The sequence below is a fragment of the Mixophyes fleayi genome, chromosome 1 (genome assembly GCF_038048845.1).
Source record: "Mixophyes fleayi isolate aMixFle1 chromosome 1, aMixFle1.hap1, whole genome shotgun sequence".
In the NCBI taxonomy this organism is placed as follows: domain Eukaryota; kingdom Metazoa; phylum Chordata; class Amphibia; order Anura; family Limnodynastidae; genus Mixophyes; species Mixophyes fleayi.
Genome location: NC_134402.1, coordinates 206,765,166 through 206,790,773, shown reverse-complemented (window position 1 = coordinate 206,790,773; position 25,608 = coordinate 206,765,166). Strand labels below are relative to the sequence as shown.

The 25,608-nt window shown below is 41.0% G+C and overlaps 1 protein-coding gene across 4 annotated transcripts in view; it reads left to right on the top strand.

Annotated features, from left to right (window-relative positions):
- TJP3 (tight junction protein 3) overlaps nucleotides 1–25,608 on the top strand; it is a 195,587-nt gene that overhangs the window by 69,917 nt on the left and 100,062 nt on the right. For all 4 annotated transcript variants that reach the window (XM_075204819.1, XM_075204817.1, XM_075204820.1 and 1 more), the window contains 5 exons: nucleotides 1,332–1,456; nucleotides 1,569–1,671; nucleotides 11,690–12,278; nucleotides 12,860–12,963; nucleotides 13,192–13,360. In XM_075204819.1, the coding sequence (XP_075060920.1) occupies nucleotides 1,332–1,456; nucleotides 1,569–1,671; nucleotides 11,690–12,278; nucleotides 12,860–12,963; nucleotides 13,192–13,360 (1,090 nt within the window). The remainder of the gene's footprint in view (nucleotides 1–1,331; nucleotides 1,457–1,568; nucleotides 1,672–11,689; nucleotides 12,279–12,859; nucleotides 12,964–13,191; nucleotides 13,361–25,608) is intronic.

Sequence of the window (25,608 nt, the reverse complement as noted above, 5' to 3'; positions counted from 1 at the left end):
GACATAGGGGAAATGTTTATTAAGCACTTATGCAAATGAATAAACTGTATACTAATGACAATATAATACAACTATAGATTGTAAGCTTTCGAGCAGGGTTCTCTTACTTCTCTGTCTGTATCTACTACCCAGTATTGTCTTATTAATGTTTAATTGTAAAGCGCTACGGAATTTGCTGGCACTATATAAATAAATGATGATGATGACTGTGACAGGGTGGACCGCCTATGACACCCTATCTGCTGTTGCTGTAGCTGGGCTTACTTTGCCACCGTTCCCTTTTGTTATCCCAAACGCGCCCTCTCACTGCAGTAGGAGGGGCTTACAAGTACTGCCACCACTGGACTCCTATATCGGCATCCAGAACCGAGTTTCTTCTAGATAACTGATGCTGCTAATGTACCCCTTTACTGGTGCACTTGGGCTGTTTCTCTTGACCTCTTCCTATAGATCAGGGTTGTTGTGAAAGGATTCTCCCTGGACTATCGCACTGGCCAGAGCTGCTGGGTAGCGGGCAGAGCGGTGGTACTGAATGCTTGGTCCAAACCTCAGAAACATCTGGGAACGGATTAGATTTTGAGTCTAACCTGTAGGTCACAGTATTTTCAGCATGGAAGATGTTCTCAAGCTGGTCTTTGAAGCAAGCGATGTTTATTTGCAGTCACACTGATTGAAGGTATCAGTGCTCAGGTCAGATGGAATCAGAAGAACAATTTTTAATAGATGACAGTTTTGGACACAGTCTCACAGGGTATTTTTAGAATCGGGATGCAATTTGTTTACCCAAACATGGATTTACATGCAGTGCAAAGCTAACAATATTTACACTTCTCTGTTATGTGCTAAAACTTGATGCTTGCATTATCTGAGATGCAGTCACGCCAGACAGCCAGGCAGCGCCCCCTGCTGGGTATACAGGCGAAACAGGTGTTTGTTACTTCACAAGACTAACTTAACAATTCCTGCTATCAGCAAACAGACTTCTTCTAGCAATGTTACAAACCCAAACACTTGCATACAAAACACATCCCAATGTAACTGGATAAGTACATTTCAATTTATACATTGGTACCTGATTGAAATACATTTCTACAATAAATTAATTCTACATTATCCAGCCACAAATAAATTATTTATAAGTGATCCAGTCACAAGAACCTATATTTAAAACTGCTTTTGCAAAAATTAGTTAACATTTTTACAAAGAAAAGTGCAAGGTTATAAATGACATGTTTAATAATTTTTAATATGTTTAAAAAATACAACCAGACAAACTAAACATTCCATCTGTCCATATAAATGCATTTATAAGATAATTTGTCTGTCCACAGGACCCTCGCAAAGGATTCGGTATTGCCATCTCTGGAGGCAGAGACCGCCCATCTGGAACAAATGGAGACCACTCGGTCATTGTGTCAGATGTTGTCCGCGGAGGACCTGCTGACAATAGATTGCAGTAAGTTAAGCAATAAGAATATTTGTTCTTCCAATTCTTATGATACAATTGTTGCACTCATTATTACATTGAGATTTATGGTGGTTTGTTAATTGTTATATTGGTTCTGCAGGACACGTGACCACATTGTAATGGTGAATGGTGTTTCAATGGAGAATGCTGCCTCATCCTTTGTCATTCACACGCTGAAATCCTGCACCAAGAGTGCCAATGTGGTGAGCTATTCGTTTATCCAGCACATTTGTTGACTGAGAACTAAATATTTATCAAATAATTTCTGTCATTGTGACCAGCATAATGATAAAAAGTAGAGATGGTCACTGACCCCCGTGTTTTGGTTTTGGTTTACGTTTTGGATCTGGATTACCTTTGTGTTTTGGATTTGGCATAACCGCCCTTGAGTGTTTGTGTTTTGGTTTTGTTTGGTTTTGTTTTTCAATTTGTTAAAAAATTTCATTTTTTTTGGGCTAAAATAACATAATTTAGTGCTCCACCTGTTTCTTGGATAAGTGAGGTAATTGTGCAGCTAATAAATGTCAAAGAGCGCTGACCCCCCGGGATGTGTGCTTTTATCAGACACACACCAATCCAGGGTGCCAGACAACGCACTAAAAAGAGCGATCGAAATACGTAGCAAAAAAGGCAGTTTGGTGTCTATCTGTATATTACACCCTACACTTTTAGTTAAATAGAAAAAAAAGCAGCCTGCAAACACTGTACGATCAATAGAAATGCCCAAAGCATCTTTTCTGTTTGGCTCTAGATTACACCCAAACCTTATTAGTGCAAATTAGGAAAAATACAGTTTAATCCCTGGTAGGCCATCCTTAATTCTACAGCTACACACACCAATCCAGGGTGGCAGCCAACGGTCATATTTATTCAATGTATTGTAACACTTGCCTGCAAATTCTACAGACAAGCGTGCTTATCTTCTTCTCCATCTTTGCCTATTGGCAATGTAGCCATCATCTTTGGGTGTATATTACACCCTACACTTATAGTTAAATAGAAAAAAGAGCAGCCTGCAAAAACTATTTTCTAAATAGAAATGCCCAAAGCAGATGTTCTGTTTGAGTCTAGATGATTCCCAGAGATTAAAATTGAAATAGACAAAAAAGCAGCCTGCAGAGACTGTACAATAAAATAGAAATGCCCAAAGGCAGTTTGGTGTCTGTCTGTGTATGACACCCTACACTTATAGTGAAATTGACAAAACAGCAGCCTTTAAAGACTGTACGTTAAATAGAAATGCCCCAAGTCCCTTTTCTGTTTGGGGGTAGATTGCACCCAACACTTATAGTGAAAGTTTTAAAAAGATGTTGTCGTCATCATCTTCAGCATCATCCTCACCCTCATCAGTGTGTACATCATCATCACAGACTATTAATTAATCTCTGCTGGAATCCGTCATTAGAGAACTGTCAGTGCTTGGATGTCTTTGATGGTAAAGGCCTTCCTCCTGAAAGATGTAGTTCATTTTAATGAACATCATCTTTTCCACATTTTTCGGAAGTAACCACCTACGTCGATCACTGACCATGTTCCCGGCTGTGCTGAATACTCTTTCAGAGTACACGCTGGAGAGTGGGCAGCTTAGGTATTGCAAAGCAAGTTTGTATATGGGTTTCCAAATGGCTTGTTTTTCTTCCCAGCATGGAAAGGGACTGTCTGACATTTCCATATCCAGTAACTCTTGAAAATAATCCTCCACCATCCTTTGCATGTTAATAGTAAGATTAGATGGAGTTATGGGCAAGGTCACACATTTTTGGGTAAAATCTTTCAAACCAGCCCAGATGTCAAACTGTTGTGGTCTGCCCCCTGCGTCATCCCTGCTTTGCTTTGGAAAGTGCAATTTTTTCTGACCAGCAGCTACCTGAGAAACTGAAGGAGGAGACGTAGTCAAGCCAAGGACCAGTTCAGCGGAGAACTTGCTGACCAATAGCTCCTTGCAAAGGTTCCCATCTCGGTCATTTTGAAGCAAAGAATCAATGTAGGTCTTAAACCTAGGATCAAGCACAGTCGCCAAAACGTAGTGGTCCGAGTTCAAGATTTGAATTACTCTTGGATCATTGCGAAGTGAATTAAGTACTTGATCGACAAGGCCAACATACTTTGCGGAATTGCTTTCTTTCATCTCCTCCTTCAGTTTGTCAAGCTGCTTTTCCAATAGTCGAATTAAGGGAATGACTTGGGTCGAGCTAGCAGAGTCTGAACTCACTTCACACATCACAACTTCAAATGGTTTCAGCACCTTGCACAGCACAGAAAGGATTCCCCACTGTGCAAGAGTGAAATAGATGCACCCTCTTTTCCCAATGTCATGGCTTGTGCAATACGCTTGGATGGCTTTGCGCTGTTCCTGCATCCTCTGAAGCATGTACAGGTTGGAATTCCACCTTGTTAACACCTCTTGCTTAAGTTGGTGACAGGGCAAGTTAAATTGTTCTTGGAGGTTCTGCAATCTCCTACATGCTGTGGCATGTCCCGAAGTTTTACAGGCCACCAAAAGCATCTCCTGCACCTCACGGATATTTCTTAGGAAGCTCTGCACCACCAAGTTTATTGTGTGAGTATATAGGGAATGTGATGGAATTCACCCAGCTGTAATGCTCGCACAATATTGTTGGCGTTATCAGAAATAACATATCCTGGGGAGAGTCCAAGTGTTATAAGCCATGCATCAATCACATCTCTCAGTTTGCGTAACAAATTGTCAGCTGTATGCCTGTTAGTGAAGCTGGTGATACAAAGTGTGGCCTGCCTGTGACAAATGTTACATAGTGGTGTACATGCTGCTGCTGTTCGTGCTGGTGAAGGCGAATGACCAACCCAGTGGGCTGTCACAGTCATATAGTCTTTGGTTGCCCACTTCCACTTGTCCACATATCTGTGGTTAAGTGGGCAGAATGGCATTTTTCAGCGCAATTACTACATTTTTAGGTACAGTTGCGGAATAGCTTTACGGGAAAAATGGTGCCGCGATGGAATTTTCTAACGGGGACACAAAACATCAATTAACTGTGAAATACCAGCTGCGTTTATTGTGGATATTGGACGCAGATCTAACACTAGCATAGTAGCCATGGCGTCTGTGATCCACTTGGCGACTGGGTGACTGCTGTCATATTTGCTTCCCCTAGCAAAAGATTGTTTCACAGTTAATTGTTGTAAAGTAGTAGTGCTCTTTTTCTTGGCCTTCTTATGGGAGGAAGATTCACCCCCAGCAACAGCAACAGCAGCAGCAGTGGGACTAATGCTTAAACATTCTTCAGAGGAATCAATTATAGTGCAGGATTCATCCAGCCTTACCAACTGGGATGCAGGACTAACTCCGATCGCTACTGAGGATATTGATGAAGACGGTGTTGTGGGTGTAGCTTGCAGCCGTTGGGATGTAGGTGACAGAAGGGTCCTAGCTGATGATAGAGTGCTTGTTATTTGTTTGCTATAAATTTCAGCTTTTCCCAAATCCTTGGCATAAACTCTCGTCAAATGGCAGGGGCGCACGCAGGATCCCCCCCCCCCCCCCCGAACGAAAAAAACTCCCAAAAAAACACTAGAGAAAGCTGCTGCGCACGCAGTTTCGGCAGCGCTGTCCTATACAGTAGCCGCGGCGCTGTCAAAGAAGCGTCCGCGGCGGTGCTGTATACAATACAGCACCGCCTCGGACGCTTCTTTGACAGCGCCGCGGCTACTGTATAGGACAGTGCCGCTATGGTGGCCACTTAGTTAGCGCAGGGGAGGGGGTTTCTGGAGACTCAGAAACCCCCCCTGCGTGCGCCACTGAATGGCGTAACATAGACGAGGTTCCAAGATGGTTAAGGTCCCTCCCTCGTCTGACTGTGGCTTGACATACACTACAAATGGCTATACAACTGTTGTCAGGTTTTGGGTAGAAATAATTCCACCCATAAGAGTGGCTTTTTTGGTTTTATGCCCAGGCATGACAATGGGCTTCTTCTTGTCACGGGTCAGAACTGCTGCCACTGGTGCAGGATTTACACAAACAACCTCATCCTCATCAACATCCTCATTAGCGCCCTTGTCGCCTACACAAATCTCCCCCTCATCCTCTTCTAATTCCAAAGTGGCATCCTCAATTGGTGAATCACTGGCTACTCAGGCTGTTCAGGCACACATCAGCAGAAATGCTGAAAGGGCCCTTCTTTATGGGTACACTATCAGAATGGTCACGATTACACATACCACTCATGGATGGACTCTCCACAGGGATTGATGTTATTTCTGATTCTCAGCATACATTTTCCTTACTGTTTTCTTGCAGCTCGGCTTTCACACGTAACAGTAGTTGTGCACCACTTTTGGAATCCAAATTACTTGGTCTTGCTTGGTCATGAGTGATTGTACAACAAGAAGGCTCAGTAACATTTTTAGATCTCGCACTAATAGAGAAAGGCGAAAGCCGAATTCTTTTTTTGCCACTGCGTGTGTAGAATGGCATGTTGCCAATTTTTTTTCCTCGGCAGTTAACTTTTCATCAGTTACTGCTCTTTTTCTCTTCAACACAGTAAAAGGTTTTTTTGGTGTGTTTTTTTTCCCTTACTTAAATCTTTTAGATATGCTTTACCAGATGACGTACAGGGAAGACTTCCATCAGGACTGGTGCCAGCAGCTGTTTGCTGATCCTGCTCATATGTGGACTGCTCTGACTGCTCTGAATCCATTTTAATGAGACCCAAAGCACTTGTAGTGCAAATTCAGAAATATATAGTGCTGTTATATAATAATTTAAACACCAGAAAATTGATTTTTTGGAACAGGGCAATATGTCACACCCCCAGGACTTGTAGTGCAAATTGAGAAAGAAATAGTGCTGGGATATTACAATTTCTGCAGGCAGAAAATAGTTTCTTTAGGAGGGAATATAACGCCCCAAACAGTTTGTAATGTTTGCAATAATGCCTCCTCTAAACTCCTTTCTTCCTGCTCTAATAACTGCTCTCTTTCTGCTGTAATAAGTGCTGTAATAACTGTCCTCTCCCTGCTCTAATCTTGCGACCTAACCCTTCTCTCTCCCTCTGTCAAATGGCAATGGATTGCTGTGGAGGCGGATATGTATGCATTTCAAACATCGTGAGAACCGAGATCCGACAACATCACGGTGACTTTTTGCCTCGTTTTCAATTCCGAATAGGCGGGAGAGTACCAAGCCTGCTCGGCTCGGTACTCGGATACCTAAGGTTTGGGCGGGTTCGGTTCTCGAGGAACCGAGCCTGCCCATCTCTAATAAAAAGGTGGTAAAGGTTTGGCAAAAGCGAAGTTTCGAAATCATAAACAAAAGTCCGTTACAATGGTTTACAATAATTTCAAGATCTTTTGGCTTATGTGTATAGGTAAATCATCTTTTGTAATTCCAGGTCATCCTAAACCAACCTAACACCGCTAAAAAATCTACTAAATACACTTTTTCACACACTACTTAAGCTACAAGATTGAAAGAATATATTTTTAAGTACATCAGCAAAAAAACTAAAAATATCAAATATTTGTATGAAATTAATGTTTGTCAAAAATAAAATGTTCATAAGTAATGATTATTGATGGTAGTTCTGTGAATTTAATAATTGTCATAGCTAGTGAGAATTACTACCACAAGATAGCTCTAAAAGAAAAATCTAGAGTGTATTTTTCCATTTAAAATCTTGTTTTCTTTAAACTAGAGATGGGCGGGCTCGGTTCCCCGAGATCCGAATCCATCCGAATTTCACATATCCAAGTACTCTCCTGCCCATTCGGAATCGAAATCGAGGCAAAATGTCATGGTGACGTATTCGTATTTCTGAGGTCGGTTCTCGCGAGATTTAAAAAGCATAAATACCAGCCTCCACAGCAGTTCATCGCCATTTGACAGAGGGAGAGAGCAGGGTTAGGTCACAGGCTATATCAGCGCAGGGACAGAGCAATAATTGGACACATTATTGTTTCTACTATATACAATTCTAATATTAATACCAATTGATAGAGCAGTAAGAGGAGGATAAAGGAGTTTTTTTTGTTTTTTTTCAATTTCTGGCACTCCAAGTGCTTTTGGGGTGTCTCTTATTCCCCATTGTTTTGCAGTAATTTTTCTGGCTGTCAAAAGTCATATTTGTCAGCAGTATCTATCTAATACAATTTTGGCACTACAACATACTTGCCAACTCTTCCGGAATGTCCGGGAGACTTTCCGAAATTCGGTTCAGTCTCCCGGCATTTCTTCCGCATCCTGGATTTCACAGAGAATCGTGTCAAATGATGCGATTCTCGGTGATTGACGCCATTTTGGAGGGCAGGAGGGGGCGCGACGAGGCCAATCGCGTCATTTTGGCCCCGCCCCCGCGATATAAATTACGTTTTCGCTCCAGTTACGCCCCCTCTCCCGGAAACTTGTTTCCGAGAGTTGGCAAGTATGCACTACAAGTGCTTTGGCCTCCTTAAAATTGATTCAAAGCAGTCCACACATATGAGCAGAATCAGCAACCCGGTTCTGTCACCAGTCCTGATGGTAGTGTTCCCAGTACGTCATCTGGGAAAGGCGATGTCAAAGTACATAGTCTTTTTAAATCGGTGAAAAAAAACACACACCCAAAAATTTTTTACTGTGTGGAAGGGAAACAGTGTAACTGAGGAAAAGTTGACTGCCAAAAAAAAAAAAAAAAAATGCCAACATGCCATTCTACACACGCAGTGGCAAAGAAATAATGAGGCCTTCGTCTTCCTCTATTAGTGGCAGATCCAAAAATGTTACTGAGTCTTCTTCTTGTACAGTCAATCGTGACCAGGCAAGACCAAGTAATTTGGAGTCTAAAAGTGGTGCACAACTACTGTTACGCGTCAAAGCCGAGCTGCAAGAAAACAGTAAGGTATTAGAGGATAATGTATGCTCTGAATCAGAAATGACAACAATCCCTGTGGAGAGTCCATCTAACAGTGGTATGTCTAATCGTGAGCATTCTGTCAGTGTACCCATAAAGAAGGGCCCCTTCAGCAGTTCTGCTGATGTGTTCCTGAACAGCCCGAGTGTAGCCGGTGATACACAAATTGAGGATGCCACTTTGGAATTAGAAGAGGATGAGGGGGAGATTTGTGTAGGCGACTAGGGCGATGTAAATGAGGATGTTGATGAAAATGAGGTTGTTTGTGTAAGTCCTGCACCAGTGGCAGCAGTTCTGGCACGTGACAAGAAAAAGACCATTGTCATGCCTGGCCATAAAACAAAAAAATCCACTTATGTGTAGAATTATTTCTACCCCAATCCAGACAACAATTGTATAGCCATTTGTAGTGTATGTCAAGCCACAGTCAGTCGAGGGAGGGACCTTAACCATCTTGTAACCTCGTCTATGTTACGCCATTTGACGTGAGTTCATGGCAAAGTGTTTGGAAAATCAAAAGTTCTTCCAAAAAAATTACCAGCACTCCATCAGCTAGGACCCTCCGGTCACCGACATCCCGACGGCTACAAAATACACCCACCACACCATCCTCAATAATATCCTCAGTAGCGCTCGGAGTTAGCCCTGCATCCCACTTAGTAAGGCTGGATGGCTCCTGCACTATTATTGATTCCTCTGAAGAAAGCGTTAGTCCCACTGCTGCTGCTGTTGCTGCTGCTGGGGGTGAATCGTCAGCCCAGAGGAAGGCCAAGAAAAGAGCAGTCCTACATTTCAACAATTAACTGTGAAACAATCATTTGCTAGGGGAAGCAAATATGACAGCAGTTACCCAGTCGCCAAGCGAATCACAGACGCCATGGCTGCCATGTTAGTGTTAGATCTGCCTCCAATCTCCACAATAAACGCAGTTGGTTTTTCACAGTTAATTGAGGTTTTGTGTCCGCGTTACAGAATTTCATCGCGACACCATTTTTCCCATAAAGATATTCCACAACTATACCAAAAAGTGTGTACAAATATAGAGTTTGCGCTGAAAAATGCCATTCTGCCCACTGTCCACTTAACCACAGATATGTGGACCAGTGGAAGTGGTCAAACCAATGACTATATGACTGTGATAGCCCACTGGGTTGGTCATTCACCTTCACCAGCAGGAACTGCAGCAGCATGTACACCACTACGTAACATTTGTCACAGGCAGGCCACTCGTTGTATCACCGGCTTCACTAACAGGCATACAGCTGACAATTTGTTACGCAAACTAAGAGATGTGATTGATACATGGCTTATACCACTATGACTCTCCCCAGGATATGTCATTTCTGATAACGCTAACAATATAGTGCGAGCATTACAGCTGGGTGAATTCCATCATATTCCCTGTTTTGCTCACACCATCAACTTGGTGGTGCAGAGCTTCCTACGAAATAACCGTGAGTTGCAGGATATGCTTTCGGTGGCCTGTAAAATTTCAGGACATTTCAGGCATTCTGCCACAGCATGTAGGAGATTGCAGCAGCTCCAAGAACAGTTTAACTTGCCCTGTCACCAACTTAAGCAAGAGGTGGTAACTAGGTGGAATTCCACCCTGTACATGCTTCAGAGGATGGAGCAACAGTGCAAAGCCATCCAAGCGTATTGCACAAGCCATGACATTGGGAAAAGAGGGTGCATCTATTTCACTCTTGCACAGTGGGGAATCCTTTTAGTGCTGTGCAAGGTGCTTAAACCATTTAAAGTTGTGACGTGTGAAGTGAGTGCAGATTCTGCTAGCTTGAGCCAAGTCATTCCTTTCATTAGACTATTGGAAAAGCAGCTTGAGAAACTGAAGGAGGAGATGAAAACAAGCAATACCGCAAAGTATGTAGATCAAGTACTTAATTTGCTTCACAATGATCCTCGAGTTATTAAGATCTTGAACTCGGATCAGTACGTTTTGGCCACTGTGCTTGATCCAAGGTTTAAGACCTACATTGAGTCTTTGCTTCAAAATGAACGAGATGTGAACTTTTGCAAGGAGCTATTGCTCAGCAAGTTGTCCGCTGAACTGGGCCTTGGCTTGACGACGTGTCCTCCTTCAGTTTCTCAAGCAGCTGCTGCTCGTAAAAAATTGAATTTTCAAAAAGAAGCAGGGAAGACGCAGAAGGCAGACCAGAACAGTTTAACATTTGGGCTGGTTTGAAGGATTTTTCAAATGTGTGACCTTGCCCATAACTCCATCCAATATGAGTATTAACATGCAAAGGATGGTGGAGGATTATTTTCAAGAGGTAATTGATATGGAAATGTCAGACAGTCCCTTTTCCTTACTTGGAAAGAAAAGCAGGCAATTTGGAAAACCCATGTACAAACTTGCTTTGCAATACTTAAGCTGCCCACCCTCCAGTGTGTACTCTGAACGAGTGTTCAGCACAGCAGGGAACTTAGTCAGTGATCGCCATAGAAGATTACTTCCTAAAAATGTGGAAAAAATGATGTTTATAAAAATGAATTACATCTTCCACGAGGAAGGCCTTCACCATCCAAGACATCCAAGCACTGACTGTTCTCTAATGGTGGATTCAAGCGGCGATGAATTGATAGACTGTGATGATGACGTACACACTGATGAGGGTGAGGATGAAGCTGAAGATGATCACGATAACATATTCTTAAAACTTTCTATTTAAGTGTAGGGTGCAATCTACCCCCAAAGAGGAAAGGGACTTGAGGCATTTCCATATCACGTACTGTCTTGAAAGGCTGCTGTTTGGGCAATTTCTCCTTAAGGGTAGGGTGTCATACACAGTGACCCCCAAACTGGCTTTGTCCATTTCTCTTAATATTGTACAGTCTATAACGGCTGAATGTTTGGGTATTTTCTACAAGTGGAGGGAGGCCTAGAGAGACAGAAACCAAACTGCCTTTGTCCATTTCTTTACATATTCAGCTATAAGTTTAGGGTGTAATATACATCCAAAGACGATAGCTGCATTGCTAATATGCATAGATGGAGAGGAAGACAATCTGGTTTGTGTGTAGAATTAATGAAGGCCTACCAGGAATTAAACTGTTTTTTGGATAATTTATTAGCTTTACAACTACATTACTTATCCAAGAAACAGGTGGAGCACTAAATTTGGCTCTTTTATGACCAAAAACATTGGTTTTGTTTTGCTATTTTGTTAAAAAAATCAAACAAAACCAAAACACGCAATGGCGGTTTGGCAAAACCAAAACACGACGGTAATCCAGATCCAAAACCAAAACATGTGGGTCAGTGAGTATCTCTACTTTTAACTCATTTTCACTTTCTAGGTTTCATTTTCCATTCTGTATTTTCCCACTGCAGACCGTTAAACGACCAAGAAAAATTCAAATTCCTGTGAGCAATCCTGTGCCCTCAGTTTCAACAGGACCATCTTTCAGCTCTCAAATGCCACGCATTACAGAACCTCTATTCTCGCAGTCCTCTGACAAGGAATTAAGAGACGAACCAGATTCTCCAGTACCCTGGGGGAGGAGACATGAGCGCTCCAGTAGGGAGCAACATGAGAATACAGCAAGAGGCTATGAAGGGGATTCTTCCAGTGGACGTAGCTCTGGAGGATCTTTCACACCATCCTCCTACCATGCCAGGCACCGTAGGACAAGGGGTGTGGGAAGTGAAGCAGGGAATTATTCAAGGAGGAGGGCTGGTAAAGAAAGACATGGCTCTGGCAGTGAAACAGTGGCCTCTAAGAGAGAGAGAGAGACTGGTAGTTGGCTGGAGGGCTCTGTGAGTGGGGAAGGAGAGTATTCATGGAGAGGCTCTGATCGTGATGCAGGGGGAAGACACCACAATGGTCTAGAACTTGTATCAGGATTCAAGCGGCTACCACCTCAAGATGTACCATCCAAACCTGTTAAAGCTGTACTGATGAAACATATGGAAAACCAAGGTATGTTGAACTGCATTTCCATAAGTTTGTGCAATATACATGTGAACAAAATTAAAATGGATTTGTTGCACATTGCATTGCTTCTCCTTGCAGTATATAGTTATGTTATTTCTGGCCTCTTTGGGCCTGAGTCATTAAGGAAAGTAAGACACAAAAAGGAGTAAGTTTTTTTTCTTGGACAAACCCTGTTACAATGCAATTGGAAGCACATTAGATTATAATTTTTTACAAATAACGAAAATACTGGCTGCTTTTTCAGGTAGCACACAAATACTTGATAACTTTATTTTTATACTGAAATTTAAAGTTGATTTAGGACATGCCCTATCCCAACTATAAATCTGTTCCTACATTTAAATTCACCTCCCCCTCCAATGCAGCATTTAACTTTGCACCTTGGTAAAGCCTCCTTCTTTTAATTTTTATTTTTTTCAATTTAATTTTTTTGCTTTGCTCTCCTTAATTACTCGGGTCCTTTGGCTTTTTTTTTTTACTTAACACTTAATACTATATGTACAGTATATTAATCTCTTCAGCACAAACACAAGTGTATATATTCAATTACTAATCTATTATTACAGAATATGGGTTGAAGCTAGGCAGTCAAATCTTCATTAAACATATCACAGAGACTGGTTTGGCAGCACAGGAAAAATCCCTGCTGGAAGGGGATCTCATTCTAAAGGTAATTAATACTTACCATCCTTTTCACTCTTCTGCATCTTTCTATCATTATTTTTTTATTATTATTTTTTTATTTTATTTGTTATATACCTATCCCTCTCCCTGATTCTTACCCTTAACTTGACAAATAGAACACCCGCTGTTAACCTTTTCATTCCTACTTACAGACCAATCTTCTAGTCTATCCGTTGTCTAATTTACAATTACTTCATATCCAATTGCTTTATAGATAAATGGTGTGACAAGTGAAAATATGTCTTTGGTTGACACTCGCCGGCTTATTGAGAAGTCAAAGGGCAAGCTCATTCTCATCGTTTTAAGAGATAATCGACAGTTCTTGGTCAACATTCCACAACTAAGAGACAGTGAGAGTGAAGATAGGAGCTCCATTCGCGCTGGTAAGAGGCTGGTATGGATAATCCCTAGCCTAAATTGAGCAGAAGGTATTCAGAAGACGGTTAAGCTTAACAGGTTTTATGTGTCTAGTTAGGGCATCAGACTTAAGATTTTAATGGAAGCAATAAATATTGCAAGTGTAACATTCAACAAGACTATGCTAAAGACTAAAGATGCTCAGAGCTGGATTAAGGCTCTGGGGGGCCCGGGGCACTTTAGGCAGGGGGGCCCCTATGATGTAACATGGTTATCATTTTAGACAAATACACAGGCAATGCAGTGTGCACTACGGTTAGGTGCACGCAGCTCTGCCTTTATGAGCAGTACAGTGTGGAGGGGGACATACCTCCCAACTGTCCTTGTTGTCGGACCCAATCCTGACTACACAAGACAGTCACCCAAATTCAGGACTGCCCGACTAGATTCAGGACAGTTGGCAAACTGTCCTGCTCTCTCCTACCTGTTCTTGTCACTCTCACCACCTGTGGCTGCTAGTTTCTCTAGTTGCTGCTTGCCTGGATCCTGGAAAGTTGGGGGCCCTATTTGGAAAAAAACATGGGTACATGAAATTTAGAAAATTCCAACCAGCCCCAGCATTAAATCAATAGTATTCCCATTTAATATATAAAAATATTTTCCTCCCTCGAAACAGCCCCAGCAATAAATTAAATGGCATTTACGTTTAAAAAATATAACCATTTTCCACAACCATCCTGGCATTAAATAATTCATATTTCACATTTAATAAAGTCTAATTTTCCCCAAACAGCCCGACATTCATTTATGAGCTTCCAAACCACCCCAGCATTAAATTTAAAGGTCCAATTACCCCATCTTAAATTGATAGCCCCCACTATTAAATTAAATTGCCCCACCATCACCCCACAAATAAAATAGCACCCATTAAATAAATAGCATCCACCTGCAATTCAAGATTAAATTAAGAACCCCCCTTCCCTCACACATTATATTAACATACTACCCCCCTCACACACACACATTATATTAACATACTACCCCCCTCACACACACATTATATTAACATACTACCCCCCCTCACACACACATTATATTAACATACTACGCCCTCACAAACACATTATATTAACATACTACCCCCAATAACTTTGCTCTATCCGCTCACTGTATGACCTTGTTTCTCTTCACAAATGGGACGGCACCTGTCACGTGGTGTTCGTCCCATGTGACACCAACAGCAGGCCACACATAGGGGAAGGGGAGGATGGATCATAAGAATCCAATGCCAATGATAGAAGGTGGCTGGTCTCAGAGGAGGGGCCAGCCACCAAGTAATAGAGACTTGGGCCAGTGCAGGGACCGGACCAAAATAGTCTTTTCTCTGCCCGGCCCAACGGGCATATGCCCCCCAGCTCCCCATCCCAGAAAATAGCATTGATACTGCACATTAAAAAAAAAAAGAAACACTGATAAAATGACATCAGTTTTAAGTAATATATATATTATATATATATATATATATATATATATATATATATATATATATATATATATATAAAATGATTAATAAAATAGAGGATCCTAAAACTTATAAGTTATAGGAACCTCTATTTTATTAATAATTATTAAAGTGATTACTCAAGCAAATATATATATATATATATATATATATATATATATATATATATATATATATATATATATACACACATACACACACACACATATATACATATACACACACATATATACATACATATACACACACATATATACATACATATACACATACATATACACATATACACACATATACATACATATACACACACATATATACATATACACACACATATATACATACATATACACACACATATATACATACATATACACACACATATATACATATACACACACATATATACATGCATATACACACACATATATACATGCATATACACACACATATATACATATACACACACATATATACATACATACATTGATTTACCAGTCTTTGTCACTTCTCATGGAGTATGAGTCCATTAAGTCGTAACATGGGGCATTTGTATTGAACTACTGTCATACCGAAACTTTATAAACTTTTGTAACATAACTAAAATGACAGTTTTGAGTTTAATAAGCAACAATATTAAGTAAAATTGGCTGTAAAGAAGTAATAATAAATACTTCTTTAAAATTGAATGTGCTAAAAATATTGATATATCTGACTTTAACCAGTGTAAGTTTTGGGCACTGGGTTTAGATGCAGAAAAGAAGGATGTTTACATTTTGCTGACCTTCTTTTTTCCTCCTGCTTGCTTGTACCATACTCCAAGTGAAAGTGTGATTCTGGAAGCCATGTTTAGCACTGTAACCTCTTTTGGTATGGGAGGAGCTGCTGCACATGCGCAGCAGCTTAATTTCGGCCATCATGGAATGGCCTGATGTACATCAGCACCGCGGCTGCTGTACATCAGGCAAGCTGTCAAATTTTGTGGGGGCGGGGGGCGTGGCGGTATTCCTGCGTCAGGCGGGGGGCCCACAACCGCAGAAGCACTAGAATCGGATCACTGACAGGTGATCCGATCAGCGTGTGGCCGGCGGCGGGGGGCCCTCAGAGAGAGGGGGGCCCGGGGCACGTGCCCCCTGTGCCCCCCCCCTAATCCGGCCATGAAGATGCTAGAACATAATAAACAGTGTGCAGAGATAGGCTATGAGTAACTGTCTTGCAAAACATAATTAGTAGGGATGCACTATAGACATAATACAGTATTCTTTTGCAATAGAGTGTCTATAATACCTAACCAAATCTTGGCACTAGTGGTCGTGTTAAAAATGAGCAGAAGGCTCAAAAAAATTGCAGTTATTTTGTGGTTATATTTCTTTTATGCATTAGTAATATATGAAAATCAATAAAATATGCTTTAAGAAAAAAAAAAAAAAGTTGTAGTAAGCATCTAATCCCCACAGACTTGCCATCCATTTCCAGAGGCAGTGCTTGGATTTTTAAACTTGTCCCTGAGAAACTTTTGACCTAAAAGAATTAGGTTTATTTTCAGTGCTGGACAACAGTCAGGGTCATGTTTCCTATATAACCACTCCCTCTTTATCTCCTCAGTTCATATGCCTTTTCACAAATACAAAGTATACCCCATACTCATCCATCCTCCCACTCTTGTTTTATCCCTTCCCATTTTAATTCTAGTTTTCTGCCACTGACTGAGTGTAAACTCTTAAAATAAGTACCCTCTTTCCTTCTGTCCTTGTTTCATTACCATTTATCTTCTACAAAACCGCTATATTTTGCACCTCCTCCCTGGGCTCTCTGCCTCCATATCTCCCTGGCCTTTGCACCTCAATCACTGGCCCTGACCTTGTTAGTTGCGCTCATGATCCTGGACACAAATTCAGCTTGCTCTGATACCCCTTGCACTTTAATGCCCTTGCGACAGGATGGACCGCCTATGCCACCCTGTCTGTTGTTTATGGGAACTGACTGGGCTTACTTTGCCACCGTTCCCTTACATTATCCCAAATGCGCCCTCTTGCTGCAGTAGGAGGGGCTTACAATGCTGCCACCACTGAGCTCCTTTACGGCACTCAGAACCATGTTCCTTCTGGGTAACTGTCACTGCTAGTGTACTCCTCTGCTGGTACACTTGGGCTGGTACCCCTGACCTCTTACTATGGATCGGGGTTGCTGTGGATGGATCCCCCCCGGCCTATCACACTGACCAGAGCTGCAGAGTAGCGGCAGAGCGGTGGTACTGGAGTGCTAGGTCCAACCTCAGAAGCAGCCAGTGAACGGATTAGATTTAGGGTCTAATCTGCAGGTCACAGGAGTACAGTGATATTAAAGAAGTTGTCAAGCAGGGTCTTGAAGCAAAGAGTAATGTTTTATTTCGCTTAGCTGCCCTGACAAGGAAAGTTCCACTGATTTAAGGTATCAGTGGTCAGCTCAGATGGAATGATACATTTCAGTGTACAGGACAGTGCTTTTTATACAGATTTGGACACAGACTATTTTTAGAATCAGGATGTACCTTGTTTACCAAACTATAGATTTACATGAATTACAAAGCTAACAATATTTACATTTATCTGTGAAATTCTAGAAACGCTGTGATGTCCTGCATCTTTGTTTTAGACGCAGGAAATCTAGCAGCACGTTTTAAATTAAACCTTTCTGTCTCCAAGTGAAACCTCACACATCAAAAGACCCAATTAACATATGGGGTCTTTCTTAAAAATACACATTCCCACAGAACATCACAAATCAAAACAAGCCATTTTCCCACATCACAATACACAATAGGCTTCCATCCACTAAGGCTCATTGTATCAGATAAATAAATCAGAAATGGGCATTTGCTTTAGAAAGGTTAAAGCAGAAAAAAAAAAATTCTACCCTGGTCTCAGAAATAACGATTTTCCTTACCAAAATATACACAATATCAAAAATAAGTGCATGTGCAATTATATAAATAAGCGTCCTGCGCAATTTCTTTAAATAAATTTATACCATAAGTTATTAATACGTTATACAGTCACAGCCCTGCACTACTATTCATAGCTGTGTTGTGAATTTGTTCTGCAACAAGTTTATTGTATTGTCTGGTAATGCTATGCAATGTGCTTGTTTTACATGCTTTGCACGGAGCAGCGTACCCTTCCCCCTTTTTTTTTTTTAAAGATAAGCTGTAACCACTAGGAAAAAAGAGGCTGAACCAATAAGAGATGGGAAAGTTTTAGGAAACTGCATCCCAAAGAGGCAGGATGACTATTACTTCAGCTTAGATAATATAGTTGCATTTGGTGTGTTACTGATTGATGCAATCAGGCCATTTCTATTACACAGAAGCGATTGTTTTTTGTATATTTTAGTTTAGCAGTGAACCATTTATTATGTTGCTATAAAGAAACAGTGTAGATGCTGCTGAAATATGCGTTGTTTGGTTTTTACAGATAAGCACACAGTTTTTGGGGATTTTTTTCTGCATTTGTGAATTGTGTTTTAGGTCACCCAACATAATAAACAAGACACATTAATTCTTGTAAAAGCATGTAATAGATTTCTACTGTTTCCGCATATATGTTGTCAGAGTTACACCCCAATAGTGTAACTTATCAGCTCTGGTACCTGTGCAACAAATGGGTTATCGATCGATAGAGAAGAGACACACTCAGTTTTTTAGGGCTGAATGAGAATCAATTCTGACTGCCCCCTAGTCAGAAGGCTTTATTTATACATGAAAAGTGTGCTCGCAGGCACATTCGTTATCTAGAAATTATTGCATTTTCTCAAGAGAAAATTAGACATAGTCTCAACAGAAAGAGTCTATACATCTATTATTTCACTTCTCAGGGATGCTGCTGTAAATGTCAAGGCCTGTAACTCCTGTAACTCCTTATCTTCAAGGACGGTCCATAGCCTTAGTCTCCACCACGGCCTCTGGGCATATTGCCAAGCTCAGCATATTCACATGAGAAAGAAACAGAAAAGCTGGTGTCAATATCATATTCAGAAAAACAAAGAAAAGCATCTTTTATTTTACAAGTTTGATCAATATATGTACTTTTTACCATATTAACTCTCACAATGTCTATAGGTATACTTTACTGTACTTAAATTAGGGGTGTGCACCGGCCACTTTTAGTGTTTTGGGTTCTGATTAGCTTGAGGTTTTGGGTTCTGATTTCTTTTGTCAAAACACCCGACGAAAGGTTTTGGTTCTGATTTAGGGTTTTGGGTTCTGATTTATTTTTAAAAAAGCATAAAAAGTGCTAAAATCCAGTTTTTGGGGTTTTTTTTTCACTTCTACGCTATTATTAACCTCAATAACATTCAATAACAATCATGTCCACTAATTTTCAGTCTATTCTGAGCGCCTCACACCTCACAATATTGTTTTTAGGCCAAAAGGTTGCACCGAGGTAGCTGGATGTCTAAGCTAAGCGATACAAGTGGGCGGCACAAACATGTGGCCCATCGTAGGTGGCTGTGTAGGCTTGAATGGCCTTTTTCTGCTCCTCCATCCTCTGCAGCATATAGAGGGTGGAGTTCTAGCGCGTCAAAACCTCTTGTTTTCGATCATGACAGTGCATTTTAATTATTTTTGGATTTGCCCCCAACACTGAATGTAGTTTAATATCTGATACGCATCTATCTGGACTGCGTAGTGGAGTGGCCGCGGTACCCAATTTGGTACCGGGGCCACAATACCTCCTCCAACTGGTCTGAATTCCACTGCACAGATGTCTGCTCCTACCTCCTCCAACTGGTCTAAATTCCACTGCACAGATGGCGGACACCGGATGCACGTCTAACACCAACATAGCTGTTAAGGCCGCAGTTATCCGCTTTGCCATAGGATGACTACTGTCGTACTTTGTGCTCATGGCAAGCGACTGTTGGACGGTAACATAATGCCAAAAAAAGAGGTGCAAGATGGAATTGTCCTTGGGTCCTCCCACCCACCCTTATGTTGTTGAAATAGGACATGCACACTTTAACAAACCAATCATTTCAGCGAAAGGGCCTACCAAACAACTGTGGCTGAAATGATTGGTTTGTTTGGGCCCCCACACCTAAAAAGCTATTCATCTCTCCCTGTACAAACTAAACTGGCTCTACTGAGGCAAGATGTCGTCCTCATCCTCTGATTCCTCTCCCCCTTCAGTGTGTACTTCCTCATCCTCACACATTATCAATTCGTCCCCGCTGGACTCCACAACCACAAGTCCCTCTGTAGTATCTGGAGGCCAGTGCTGTACTTGATTGAGGAATTGATTATTCATTTTTATGAACATCATTTTTTCAACGTTCTGCAGAAGCAACCTCCTTCGCCGCTCACTGACCAGGTTCCCCGCTGCACTAAAAACTCTTTCGGAGTAAACACTGGAGGAGGGACAACTCAGGTAACTTGGGACTGCACAAACAATGAACGTAGTAATAGAAATGGCAGTTCCTCTTTTTTGGGACTGCACAAACAATGAACGTAGTAATAGAAATGGCAGTTCCTCTTTTTTGGGACTACAGAAACAATGAACGTAGTAATAGAAATGGCAGTTCCTCTTTTTTGGAACTACAGAAACAATGAACATAGTAATAGAAATGGCAGTTCCTCTTTTTTGGGACTGCACAAACAATGAACGTAGTAATAGAAATGGCAGTTCCTCTTTTTTGGGACTACAGAAACAATGAACGTCGTAATAGAAATGGCAGTTCCTCTTTTTTGGAACTACAGAAACAATGAACGTAGTAATAGAAATGGCAGTTCCTCTTTTTTGGAACTACAGAAACAATGAACGTAGTAATAGAAATGGCAGTTCCTCTTTTTTGGGACTACAGAAACAATGAACGTAGTAATAGAAATGGCAGTTCCTCTTTTTTGGGACTGCACAAACAATGAACGTAGTAATAGAAATGGCAGTTCCTCTTTTTTGGGACTGCACAAACAATGAACGTAGTAATAGAAATGGCAGTTCCTCTTTTTTGGGACTACAGAAACAATGAACGTAGTAATAGAAATGGCAGTTCCTCTTTTTTGGAACTACAGAAACAATGAACATAGTAATAGAAATGGCAGTTCCTCTTTTTTGGGACTGCACAAACAATGAACGTAGTAATAGAAATGGCAGTTCCTCTTTTTTGGGACTGCAAGAATATATTGCTCTATAATATTTTTTATACTTTTTTAAATATATATATTTTTTTTAAAAAAATGGGGTATTTTTTTGGTATTTTTTAAATTTTTTTTAAAGATTTTTGGCTAATTAACAAATTGCTATGGACTTATCAGAAACAAATATAGGACAAAAGCACCACTGGACTCAGCAGCACAGACACTGGCCAAAGCACCACTGGAATCAGCAGGACAGAGCACTGGAAAAAGTACTACTGGACTCAGCAGGACAAAGCACCACTTGACTAAAGTAATCAGCAGGACATAGCACATCAACCTCCCTCTTCAGTAACCACAGGGAGAATGAAGATGGCGGCCGCGAGTGGGGCATTTATGAGATCCGAGTCTCGCGAGATCCGATGGATGTCATAGCCTCGTTTTGCATTCCTTGGGCGGCTGGAAGTACCCGAACAGTGCTCGGATCCCATCGGATCCGCACTGTTCGGGTGGGCTCGGATTACCGAAATCCGAGCCCGCTCATCTCTAACTTAAATGATAACTGTTTCCAGCAAGCTTCAGATTTTAGAGAAGGAACCGGTGCTTGGAGGGCGCCAGTTGCCCATCACTTCTCTGTCGTATTTTACTGAATATATTTAATTCCCAGGAGATGATTGTTGGCATAGAAAGTGTGTTGTGTGAGTTTGATCTGCCCAGTGGAACACCAGCTCTGCATTCTCTGCAGCTGATCCCAGATGATTGTCAGGTTTTCAGATGAAGCTACCGCTGCCACGGTCCAAAGCACCTTTATTGAGTAGTGCAACATTGCCTATTTGCCACTAAAGATGTGAGTACTATTGTCAAGATTAGGGCCTAATTATGAGTTAATAAGCTAATATAAGACATATAAATAATCACTTCCCAAGAGAGGAGTGCCTGTGAAGTCTGTGTGCAGGTACATCAGAGATCACATACAATTATTTTGTTATATTTTGTTTCTGAACTCCCTGTGTGCAAGTAGAGTAGGAGTTAATCTAAGTTTGCTACATCTCCCCTGCCATTGTCCATTTGCCGTAGCCAGGCCCCTTGCTGTTAATTATATCCTGTCCTAGTAGGTAGTGTTTAGCTAGCAGCTGTAGAGTCTCAAGAACATTTCAGAGTAGATGAGAGATTATGCAGGACCATTGCTGAGATCAGATCACATGTCTTAACAATAGCTAAAAAAGAAAAATCTAATCAAAGTATAGCTTTCTATAAAAAAGGAAATCCAATTATCCATATATAAAATGTTTGCACCTGTCCAAAGTTATTGTCAGGTGTGCAAGCATCACAAGCTAATTATGGTGATAAAACTAAACAAAAGTATGCCATTTATACTATCTGCCTGCTGTTTCTTGTATCACAACTGACCTCTATCAGTTGTATAGAGGGTTTTCAGAATTATACCACTTCCGGTTTGTACCTTTCCCCTTTTTTTACCACTTTGCTCAGGGTTTTTGTTAAAACACTGGAGGCAGCAGTGTGCCCCCCTTCCTGGATCTGCCACTGATTTTGGTAATAGAGAGGTCAGAACACAGCACAAAAGTTGGCACAGACCGATAATGGATAATAAACAGGTACAAGAGTCATGTAGTACCCTTGCAACAGTTAAAATTCCTTTGATTATGGATCGATACAAGGAAGGACAAAGCCTTTATATTGGAGCACTGACTCCAGACGCTACAGCAGTTGACATTCCAATTTCAACAACGGTAATCAATAAACATTTGGTTCAGACTGTTGAAATTGTTTTCATCAATCATAAGTGTCCGGCCATTGGCAAGATTACACATGAGAAGTCTCCAGCTAGAAGTGCTTAACCAATAGGATCGCAAACCAAAATCCCTGGAGTAATTGAGCAGAATAACACAAGGAAGTTTCTGAGTTGGTCCAACACTGAAAAACAAAGCAATACCACTATCATAGCCTGAATGGACAGTGATGACCAGATTTAAGCTCCAGCGGATGGGGCGTTCATCTTCAAACAGAAGTAGTTCAGGAGAGCTCTCATAAAAAGATGTTGAATGCAAACATTTTTGAAGCAAGAGCAGTATGCGACAAAATTGTGGAGCAAATATTATCTCTCGGATAGTCACGCAGTCGTGCCTTTTCTTAAACCAACAAATCATGACCAAGAGAATGGTCATGATGGCATAAATAACACTGATCCGAACATGGGCAGAAAACAACCTTAAGTACCTGGCAACCCTGCACATAGCAGACTACTGGAGCCGGCATCAAATTCATCTAGGTGAAACAAAAAGTGTTTGTACAGGTAACCGAAAGGTTCAGGGTACCACACGTAAATCTAATGGCAACAGTTAAAATGCCAAAGTAACACAATTTTACTCTTATCACAATGATCCCAAAACACTGGGAATAATAGACCCACTGACAAAATCATGTAGTTAAAATTTGAGTTAAGTATTCCCTTTAACACCCCCATAGCTTGCACATAGAGGAAAATAGAAAGAGAGGAAGTGGAAGTGATTGCAATACTTCCATTCTATCCTTGCCAGCAGTGGTTCACTTAGCATGGGACATGTGGCTATAAAAACCATGGCCTCTTCCTTATTGTCCAGTTCTGCTACATGAAGGACTCATCAGCCATTCAAACCCAAACACTCTTTCCATGAGGGCTTGGAAAATGAACGGTCAATACAAGGTCACAGAAGTATTACTACAAACAAGTTTTCTGGAGTACATTTATAAGTTTGTGCAGGGTCAAGATATTTAACCCTGCAGATGCAAATATACCCTAAGTATTAGACTTCCTTCAAGAGTGATTGCATAAGGGTTTAGCATGCTGTACATTAAGGGTGCAAATTTCTGGCCTGATTAATCAATGCACTTATTCTGAGCGCAACCAGCGTATAATTTAGTATTATAAGCATGTATTTAGGCTTTGCATACTCCTGCATTCATGGAGGCATGGCTTTCAAGATAAACATGCTTTTGAAATCGGGGGGCATGTCTGCTGTGCTCTACTACACAAAGACACTGCAGGATACAACCAATACCTATATGGATTATTAATTTGCAAAAGAACGCACAGGAAAATAAAAACTTCTTGAATTATTGTAACCTGTTAATAATAGAGGCATTAATGATAAAACAGTAAAAAAAAAAAGGTGTTTTTCTTTAAAAAAAAATAATAAAAAAAAATCCAATTAAAAACATTTATTACGCTGTTGTTTAATGTCCAGTCAACATAAACTACATTTCTACAGTTGCTCCTAATTGCAAACAAATGTTATAGCATGTATAAGTGACTGTCATCCCTACTGATCAGGAGTTGGACTAGCCCTTCAGCTGGTGCAAAAGATACAGCAGAAAGACAAGTCACTTTGAGCTGGCCAGTGGTGGATACAGACGTGGCTGTGTGTACTTGTGTTTGGCACGCTACTACTGTAAATTGACTATGGCAAAACGCCCTTCCCTGCCCCATTCACATCTACAATCGTTGGCTGTTGTAAGTGTCCTTCACATTCGATGCAGCGAACAGGGCTGCATTCACAGAAGTATCTCTTGGGTTCTGGGCATGCACAGAGTGATTCTGTGTATGATACTCTCAAAATCGGCAGAACATTTCTCCAAGCAGCTAAAAGGATTCTATCCCTACTGTGACTGGATCACTCTTAAATAACTTTTGGTAAAAATTTATTTAAAGCAAATAGCGCAGGGCACTTATTTATGTAATTTCATTTGCACTTATTTTTGATGTTGTTTATATTGTGGGATAGGTAATCGTTATTTCTGAGACCAGGGAAGAAATTTGTCTTTTGTCTAACTTTGCTGTAGGAAATGCCTGTTTCTGATGCATATATCTGACACAATGAGCCTGTGTTTACCAAGCCTTTGGTGTATTGTGGCTTGGGAAACTAGCTTGTTGTATGTCCCTTTTTGTTGTTGTGTGAATATGAATTCCGAACGATCTGATGAAAGGCCATGTGTTAATTACATCTTTTGATGTGTGAGGTTTAACGTGGAGACAGGAAGGTTTTAAATTTAAAACGTGCTGCCCCATTTCCTGCATCTCAAAGGTGCAGGAAATCGCAGCAAGGTTTTTAAGAATTTAAAAGCCAAGTATAAATACTAGTCCCTTTGCAATGTATGTAAATTTATGTTTGTATGAATAGAGTATATCCTGTTTCTAAAAAAAGACTATTTCTGAACTGTATAAAAGATGTGCTCTGTGAGCATGTAATCTTTCTTCTGACTTCATCTGACCTGACCACTGATACCTTAAATCAGAGGGACTGTCCTTGTCAGGACACTTGAGCAATAAAACATCACTCTGCTTCAAAGACCTGCTTGACAACTTCTTCAATATTGTTGTTTCCTGTGATCTACAGATTAGACCCTAAAATCTAATCCGTTCTCCGGCTGTGTCTGTGGTTTGGACCCAAGCGCTTCCTGTGCCAACGCTCTGCGCTACCCAGCAGCCCTGCCCTAGTGTGATAGGCCAGGGGGGATCCATTCACAGCAACCCGGATCCATAGTAAGAGGTCCAGAGATACCAGCCAGGTACCCCAGCAAGGAGACACGCTAGCAGCGTCAGTGACCCAGAAGGAACGTGGTTCTGAGTGCCATAGAAGGAGCTC